General features: G+C 38.9%; 1 protein-coding gene across 1 annotated transcript; it reads left to right on the top strand.

Moving 5' to 3' along the window:
* Window positions 1–876: 876 nt before the first annotated feature.
* Window positions 877–7,192, top strand: LOC143295759 (uncharacterized). Its single transcript, XM_076607379.1, has 2 exons — window positions 877–1,634; window positions 2,947–7,192. Exons 1-2 carry the CDS (start codon window positions 1,080–1,082, stop codon window positions 5,407–5,409), a joined length of 3,018 nt encoding a protein of 1,005 aa, XP_076463494.1. The 5' UTR covers window positions 877–1,079; the 3' UTR covers window positions 5,410–7,192.
* Window positions 7,193–10,195: the final 3,003 nt, after the last annotated feature.

Genomic DNA, 10,195 nt, shown 5'->3' with positions numbered 1-10,195 from the left:
GGGAAAAGGAAAAGTTGCCAGACAAGAAATACATGATCCAGTGACCCACGGCAAATACAAAGACAGGCTACACTTGGGGACAGCTGGAGTGACTGACAGGACCAGGATGGCTTGAGAGTGCTTGTTGGCGGTCTACATCCCAGATGGAACAACAGGCATAGGTGAGATGACACACAAACACACATGTACATACACACATACTATACCATGCACACATATACTACTACCACACACACACACACACACACACACTAATGAACCATTCAATATAACTTTTGAAGTTTTCATGGGTGATCACTTCTTGACATACCGTATAGGCACAGTTCAGTATATAAATATGTACTGATTGGAAATCAAGATGAAGCAAAGAGAGATCAAAATGACATTAAACAACAAACCTTACAGAAGATTACTTCATGGCTTTGAATTGAGTACCTTTGTCTCACAGTATAAGAGAAACAGCTAGTAATTGTTGCTTGGGTATTGCACTGACACACAAAAGGCTACCTAATCTTCACTAGTGACTTACCATCATATGTATAGAATATATGTGTGGCAATATAATTATGTTCATATTCGGAACTGGTTATATTTTATACCTGATCAACAGAATGCACTTTATAAGATTGTTCGTTCATCTACTTTTTGTTCTTCTTGTTGTTGTTGACAGAAAAGCTGGAACTTAATTTTGGAAGACAATCCGTACAGCCCCCTTCCCACTTTCCCCACAAACATCACGGTTGCACACACACACACACATACACACACACACAGAGTGCGTGGCTAAAGGGCCCAAAACAGTGTTGACATCACTGCTATTTTAAGCTGCATGTCGAGAACGAGACTGATATTACAACTTCCGATTCTAAAGTCATCTTCGAAGAGTTGCACCACACTGACGCAAAGTAGCCGAACATACGAGCCTATAAAAAGGTGACCTTTGGTTGAACATAACAGTTACACCCACTGAGATTCCTGGCAGTGCCAACTCAGGTCCGGCCAGAAAGGCTTCATCCTTTTTCTTTACCAACTTCTCTCGCAGCATTTGTCGTACGCCCGACTGTGAGCAGACGACAGTCATGGTGCACAAAACATCGCATCGTGGAGTGCACTCTGGAAACACTCTGCGAGCTTTCAACTCCCGATTCAGCCGACGCTACCACCACCAGTCTTGCATCGTGTCCAGAGTTCGTCCAGAACTTCTCCAAAAACTGGCTGGCGGCAGCGGAAAACCAGATGACAAAAAGCTTGAATTGCACAACATCGCTGTTGACGTACCTCTTTCCCTCAACAAACAGTCCCGGTGGTCATTACCATCAGCTCTCATTCGTCAAATCAAAAGCAACGACATCGCCCAAGCAGAGCTGACCGTGTCACTGTTGGAACGTCACAAGTTGAAGCAACATGCTAACTGCGTCAGTTTCCATAGCAACAAGGGGGAAGTGAAGCGAATCCAACCTCGAAATGGACGGTATTTTGGGTACAGTTATCCAACTATTGATGGGAAATCCAGACGAGCTTGGAGAAGAGAGCAGCGCGAGCTAAGACTGAAGGAACAGATGAAGGGAAAAACGATTGAGGTCTACACAGAACAGGGAGCAGCCAAGAAAAACATGAATCTTGGAGAGACAGAAGTAAGTAGATTTGCATCTTCTTCTTTTTTTTTCTCTCTCTTTTTTTTTAACACACTGTATGGGTGTAAACATGAAAACCGTATCATGAAAATGAACTATGAAAAAGAAAAAAATGAATGAACTGCAGTCAGTAAGACTAAGAGGACATATCCATACATGATATATTCATAGACTAATTCAGTAATTGGCTTGTTTGAGTACATTTGAGTTCTCTCTCTCTCTCTCTCTCTCTCTCTCTCTCTCTCTCTCTCTATATATATATATATATATATATATATATATATATATATATAAATTGGTCTCTGTTACATGATTTGTTCAGTCAATGATTAGTTATGCAGTCAACAAACACACACACACACACACACACACACGAGCGCACACACGCTCACACACGCACATGTGCTCATACACAAGCACACGCACACACTTACACACACACACACATGCACATGTGTGCATACACACACACACACACAAATGCACGTATGCACCCACACACACACGCATGCACACACATGATGATACACATTGTAAAAGAAAGGGAAAAGAGATATAGATACAAATATATATGTAATATATAAATCAGGATATAAAAAGGAGCATAGATAGTTTTTATGAAGTCCTTTTCAAGTTTATTATTATACACAATTTTCATTACCAAATTTTGAATTGTGATTTTGTCTCAGATCCCAGGACTTCTTCAGCAAGTCAGTGTAAAGCATGTAATTGACTGATGGATGGATTTGATTGGCTTGATTGATTAATTGATAATTGGTTGATGTATTGATGAATAATTCATTAGTGATTGTTGGTTCATGAATTGATGGATTATTCATTTGTTCATTTCAACTACATTTGTCAGTTTAAATTTAAGAGAATTTGAGAAGTTGCGAGGAGTACTATACCAATGCCAACCAAAGCCTTCATTATATATATACATTGTCAGTTCGTTAGTCAGTCAAGTTGGTTAGTTAGTTCGATGTCCATCTCTGATAAACACCCCACCCCTCCCCTGTTGTAAAAAACAACAACAATTTTTTCACTAAGACAAAGACTCTCTCTCTCTCTCTCTCTCTCTCTCTCTCTCTCCCCAGTTGCAACAATATATATATTTATCTATATTCATATTTTGTTGAAAATATATACATTATACCTATTTAATCTTCCTCTGTGCTGTCTGTTTCCAACCCTTCCAGTGTCTCTGGCTTGTCCATTAATATGATTTTTTTTTTATGACAGTGTTCTGAAAAGATATACATTTACCATTAACCCCATAATGAGACATTTGTTTACTTGTTGCCTGTTTCAGGTCAGGTATGAAGTTTACTACCCCTCTCCAGCTAAGAGCTCCATTTCCCATAACCCACGCTACATCAAGCAAGATGTGGACGTGGCCCCAGGAGATGACAACGAGTATGTGCAGCACGGGAAGCCAAAGAAACAACATCGAGGGAAGCAGAGAAAGAGAATGTCTGTAAAAGACCTTGATGTTTGTGACCTGCCTTCTTACCATGAACAGTGTAACCATTCCCTGACTACTGTCCCGGACCAAGAAGAGTTTGCACCAGTTGAGGGCATCAGTGCAGTACAGAGCACAACAGTGTGCCTCCTCACCACCTTAATTGAGAAAGCCCAGCAACTGCAGAATTTTAAAGGCATCACCAACTCTCGCCACAGAAAGAAAACTAACAAGACCAGCACATCTCACCATGAAGATGACAAATCGCACATTGTCTTCCTCAGTGACCATGAGACACACACATCTCCAGATGAAAATGCTGTCCAGTCATCATCATCCATCAGTCTAGTTTCATTTTGTCCTTCAGAGTCAACCAGAGTCATGCTTCCAAAAGAGGATGTTTCCCTTACAAGTTTAAAAGAATGTTTTGGACAGGGTTACTTTGAGGCATCCTGCAAACCCCGAAAATTTGTTCTGGATGTCACCCAGAATGTACAGGAAGTGCTAAAAAAGAAAGGGATGCAGATCAAAACAGTTGAGAAGTATAGTGATACCTATCTCATCTGCATCCATGATGGATTCTATGATGATCTTTATGATGTCTATAAAGTATTGCTCAATTCCAGATTGCACCAGGGCTTGCTGCCTGTTCAGATCAACACTGAGGAAAACCAGGACCTGTTCAGAGGCACACTGATGAACTTAATCAGTCAGACCATGGACTTTGTAGAAGAGAGCTTGGTGAGAAAACTTGAGGACAAGACCTCTGTCCCTGTTGTCTCTGAAAGCATCTCAGTCAAGGCCTCAGCACGTCAGCTCAACAGTCACCTTGGTTCAGCAATGGTCTATGTACCATCAGTGCAACACCTGTTCCAAAAGGGTTCTGATGTTTCTGACTTTGCCATGCCAACACTGTTCGACCTATTGCAAGAAGATCCTTTGTTTTGTGATGTATGCTATGAAGATATAAGCCCCCTGACACAGGATAGTGCAGCAAGCACATCCCTGTTGAAATGTGGCCATCGTGTGTGTGACTCATGCTGGTCACAGCACATCCACATGCGTTTCCATGAAGGCTTTGTTCGGCTCACTTGTCCAGGGTACAACTGCCAAGAGGAGGTGAAGGTGGGGGTGCTGCTGTCTTTGGCACCTCTGGACAATGTGGAGAAGCTGCTGCAGAGGCAAGAAGAAGTTCGTATTGGAGGGTCTCTGACAGAAAAGTGGTGTCCCAACGAGTCCTGTGGTCGAGTCATCAGCATTAACACATCTTCCACCTCTGGCAAACATCAGCAGGACGTTGTCTGTGCCTGTGGCATGCACGTCTGTTTCCAGTGTCTGTTGCCTGCCCACTGGCCTGCATCCTGCAAACAGGCTGAAGACTATCGTGCCAGTCTGGCCACAGCTGTCTTCCCTGATCGTCTGGCTGAAGTGCATGATGATTATAAAACTGACAGGGAAGCCCAGTTGAGGAAGTTACAGGAAAAGAAGACAATGTTGGTAGAAGGAAAGCACTGCCCAAAATGTGGAAATTTTGTTTGTAAAAATGGTGGATGTCCCCAGATGACGTGCCGATGTGGACAAATGTTTTGTTGGTACTGTGCCAAGCCAGGTCTCTCCCACCCAAGTCGCCATGGTTGTGTTACTGAGGAAAAGGAAAAAATGCTTTCCACCACAGTTATTGTTCGTCATCTTGAAGCTAACCAAAATTCAAAAGATCAAAAGGAGGAGAAGCATTCAGGGAACAGGCGCCAGAGGGTGTCTCTTTTGGAAAGAGCAGTTGAACATCGTAAGCATCATGAAAATAAACAGCAGAATGTCCGCGCTGTTACCATACTGGCTAAAGCTGTGGCATCAGCAGCTGCTAAGAACAACATTCTCACTCAGCATGTTATCAAAGCATGCACAGAGGCATTTCCCTCTTCATCCAGCAAGCCATCTGCCAAGTCCCCTGCCTCAGAGTCTACAATCCAAGCACATGCTTCTGTACTAGAGATAGTGACCACCTTCCTGAGAAGTGCTGCCCAAAGCAAGCAGGAGTTACATGAGGTGGTGGAATACTCCCTGGTGTTGCTGAAGGACCTTCCAGACTCTCTTCTCAGACAGCGAGCACTGCGGGTCACGGAGGATCTGGGCGCCTTCTGCTCCTTCTCCCAGTCTGTGTTTGATGCATGGAGCAGCAGCACTTGTAGCCATGGCCAGCCGCAGGAGGCGGTGATAAGACTGGCAGAGATACATCGATGGATCCAGTCTGCCCTTGACATCCACATTGTCACTGTGAGGAAACTCCGCTCTCTTGGATCCCCTCAGTTGTGAAATGAAACGCAAACTGAGGTTTCTGCATGTGGCTATTGAGTGTGTTTGCTTGCAGTTATGCACAAAGATGTTGTGCGTGTGTGTGAGTGTGTGTATGTATGTGTTGGTTTGCACAAGTGTGTGTGTGTGTGTGTTGCACACAAGTGCATATTGTAAGTGTACAGAAGTCAACTGTGATTGTTAAAAACCAGTGGTTAGTCTGGAAATTGGCTGTGAATTAAAAGAGTCAGTGAGCCACTCAGTTGCTTATATAACTTTACAGAATTATACACTTTACACACACACACACACACACACACACACGTCTGTGTGTGTACTAAGATCAAAATGGATCATAAAATTTATGTAGTTTCATATGTACACAATTACTGAATCAGTAAATTGCTTGTGATTATTTACTCAACAGTATTGGAGGCAACATTCGTCTTCCCCTTAAACTACTAACACAACATACTGGAATAAGCTGGCAGGTTTCACACGTCAATGCAATATCATTTTGTTATTGTTATTGCAATTGCTTCTTTTGTAAATGTACTTCTATGTGCAATCATAAGAATTCTTTGTGTGCGTTGTGATAGGTGTCATGGGTACATCTCAGGAACTGAAGATGAATATGTTTTACCGGTAATCTCTAAGTCTCTCTCTGTCTCTGTGTGTCTCTCTCTGTCCCTCTCTGTCTCAGTTTGTCTGCCTGTCACTCTCTCTCTCTCTCTTCGTGTCTCTGTATTTATGTGTGTATCTGAGCATGTTTATCACTGGGGTATTCATGCATTTTAATTCATAATCATTGATTAAATTGTAACAATAATTGTGGAGCAGGGTGCTTGTCATAATTATATGGGCCCAGAAAGAATATTATTCATTATCATTATCAGTGGACTTTGGATTTTTTTTTCTAACATATTTTGTTTCTCAATTTGATAAAGGCTCTCTGAAATGAGCTGATTGTAACACATGCACCATAATTAATATGAGTGCTTTGGGAAGCACATGGGTGCAACATAGAGTTTATTCCTTTTTCTGTACATATCTATTGATTTGTGTTTCCTTAAGAGTGATTTTGGAACACATGTGTGCAACGTAGAACTTGCTCATTTTTCTGTGCTTGTAAGATTTATGTATCATTTTGTTTTTTGTTGTTGATTTTTTTCTTCCTGTTTTAGATTAATCTACAGGACTACAGCATGAAAGGTTCTCTTTCCAGATCAGAATTTCTTGTCACACTGTATGGCTGCGTTACAATAAAAATAAAAAATAAAAAGGAGTGGAAATTGTACAATGAATTCATAACAATTTTGGAAACAATGTGTAATTTGTAATTTGTATATGTACAAGTGTATATGGATTTGTTATTTTACTGTTGCCTTTGATAATCAGCAGGTTCATTATTCTGTGAGCACACAAAATAAATCATGATGAATCCACAGTCTGGAAAAGTTACAATAAATGTATTACACAGTAATGGTGTTAATTAGGGGGGAAAATTAGTGGGAAAAAATCTAAGCAAGAACAATAAAAATGAAAAAAGCAGGAACAAGCAGAGAAAAGTGTATCATACACTCAGTGAGATGATACCTTTTGAAGATATGCTAACAGGAGTTTAATCTTTATGATTGATTACAGTACTTGTAGTGGTTGCTGTTTTTACAAATTACAGATTTGTTTTAAAATGACATTTACATTTTAGTGGCTAGTTAGTACTTCTAACTTGTTATCTTTGGGTGTTGAATTGAATTTTGAGTCTTTTTGAAAGTAAATAGTAATAAAAATAGATTGAAAAGTTCTTTGTTTCTTGGTGTGTGATGGTTGAACGTTCCTATTGATTTTGCATTTCTCAGTCTCTTTCAGTCTAAAGTGTATGTGTGTTTTTTTGGCATGTGGGTGTGGTTTTGTTGAAAGGAGCAGGTTTGACTATTCACCCACTTGTTCACTTTCTCTTTAACATTCCCCACCTTCCTCTTACGCCTGCCCCCTCCTCACTCACACATTCTGATGTACATGTGACATGAGCAAACCTTCACATACACAAAGACCTACACACGTGCCTTCCAGCATCAAAGTAATTAATATATTCCTTCTCATTCTTAACTAAAAAAATTGGGTGTTCTTGCATATATTATATACATACTCCCACACAAGTAAACACACATTTGCACACATTTTCTATCCGTGATATACACACAAACACACTCACACAAACTGTGATACACACACAAATACACAAACTGTGATAATACACACACAAACACTCACACAAACTGCGATACATACACACACTCTCAAAGATTTAAACTGAGTAACCAGATTATTCTTCAGCAAAAATATATTTCCTTTCAAACTGAAATTGTGTATCACAAATATTTCCTCTTTTGTATCATGAACAATGCTTATGTCGCTATAAGGGAAACACATTAAGTATCACAGTCTGATATTTGCATGAAAATGCATCAAATAAATAGTTCTAGACAATACCACTAACAGTTCCAGTGGTGATAATGCAACAAATAAACATTTCAAGACAATAATACTAACTGTATACAGTGGTAATTATGCAGCAAATAAATAACTGTAGACCATAACAATAACCATACCCAATGGAGCCCAATTTCTACAGAAAAATGTATGCATACAAATGTAAAAATCGTGCATCATATATCTAATACTAATGCATCATCTACAAAATAACTCACAGAATAATACTCAACATTACTCTTCAAACACTGACACACAAAGAATGCAGTAGTCTTTTTTTAGAGTTAGAAGATTAAATATGATTTTATTCTTTTGTGTGTGTGTGATGCATGGGTATGTGTGCAAGTTTAGCTTTACAGAAACAGTAATGAGACGATTCTTTTAAGATGCATACTAAAATCATTCCAGAAAACAACCTGGTAAACTAATACAAACAGACAAGAGAAATAAGCTGTTTTTTTCAAAGAAGATTTTTGAAAAGAAGCCACAAGTAAATTAATAATTCATATCTCATATATGTTGATTTAACAAATAAGTGCATAATAACTAAGCGACTGAAAACTCGAACATAATTCTCTATAACAGAAGTAAATGCTTAATTTAATATTTAGAAATGAAGCAAAATGAGATAAAGCCATTACTTATGAAGCCAGCTCTCACAACTCTCCAATAAAAACAATTTGCAATAAACATGAATGAATCACATAATACCTCATTCCAAAACAAGGAATAAGTATTGTTATTATTTTCAAATTACAGGTCACTAGCTCAGCAAATTCTGCAGTATTGTGTGATAAAACACTTCAGTTCTGCATAAAAATTTTACTATTATCTGCAGTATGAAGTATTTCCAAAATAAGGTATTCCCAGTACCATTACATACGGAAAGAGGCACACAATGCTGGGATATTCTTGTTGCTACAAAATATAAGTTCCAATCAATGGGTGGTGATCAAACCACCACAAATAATGCAACCAACTGAACATCACAGGTAATGCACACACAAAAAGCATCTATGTATGCACATAAACCATAACATACAAAGACACATACCCCAATGCACACAAAAACAAAACAGAACTGAAGGAACAATTACAAGTAAACATTACAAGTAAGGCTTACAGGTAGTCAAGAATACTAAAAATAAAATGCATTAAAACAAAGTGTCCCACTGAAAAATAATGTGGACAGATCATAATATTCAACAGCAGTGCAGCACTTTTGTGTGCAGTGTGATTTTTCTGAACCAAAATAATACACTTGCATATGTGAAATCCTAAAAATATGACATTGCTGCATGCTTGACCCAAGGACTCCATTCACTGAAGCAGTATCCTTCAGGAAACAGTTTGTCACAGCAGATTTCAGGAACAGCAGTATCAGCATTATTAACGTTGCATGACTGAAGTTAAAGGTCAAGGTGTAAAATCAATAAATCTGAACAAAAACAACAACAAAATTGTTGAATGACAAAAATAAAACTGGAAGTCATAATAATGTATCATACAAATCAGTGCAGTAAAAAATAAAGGCAGTATGATGGTGATCACAGAGTCAGACCAATTGATAACAAGTGTAGAATAATCTAAATTGGAGTAACAATGCCACAAGGACACAAAATAACGGAACATTAAATCACCATATTTTAGTCAGCAATACATCTTTACCTGGCACTGTGATTGGGGCAGAAAGGTTGCAGAGATATGAAGAATCAGAAAAACACAGAGCATAGTGAAGTGAAATACAATCTGTGCATGCCTGATTTTTTTTTTTTTTTTTTAATCAAACGTCCGTGTATAAAAATTCAGCTGCACCACATTTGCTTCCTTTACTGTAAGAAAATTGTAAACTGTCCAGCATGTATTTCAGAAAAGTTGCATAGAATTTTTTAGTTTCATCCAATGACTTCAAGTTTATTCCACTGCAGCTTGTTTCTGTAGTCATCAGTCCAATATGATCAACTGTCATTAACTCTTTTCATCATGAGACACAAGTATATAATCACAGAGAGCATAGAATGAGGAACCCATGTCTTGAACCCTACTTTCGGTTCAAGTACACCAAAACCAGTTTGCCTTGTTGCCTTCCTTTAAAAAGGGAGATATGTCTGTCATGCAGTGGTCATGCTATGAGTGAGACCTACAGAAACTGTGGAACCCAAGGACTTACATTCTGTCTGATCTGTTCTGTTTGTCGCAGTAAAGACAAATCACATTTCATCAATTTACAAGTTGCCCAAACTTCAGTAATCACTTCATAGCATGCACACTTAATCTTACAACAATCCATTCAGAAACAAAATTTAACTGATTA

The sequence above is a fragment of the Babylonia areolata genome, chromosome 21 (assembly GCF_041734735.1).
Source record: "Babylonia areolata isolate BAREFJ2019XMU chromosome 21, ASM4173473v1, whole genome shotgun sequence".
Classification (NCBI taxonomy): domain Eukaryota; kingdom Metazoa; phylum Mollusca; class Gastropoda; order Neogastropoda; family Buccinidae; genus Babylonia; species Babylonia areolata.
The sequence above is the reverse complement of the archived record's forward strand: the minus strand, read 5'-3'. Positions and strand labels throughout refer to the sequence as shown.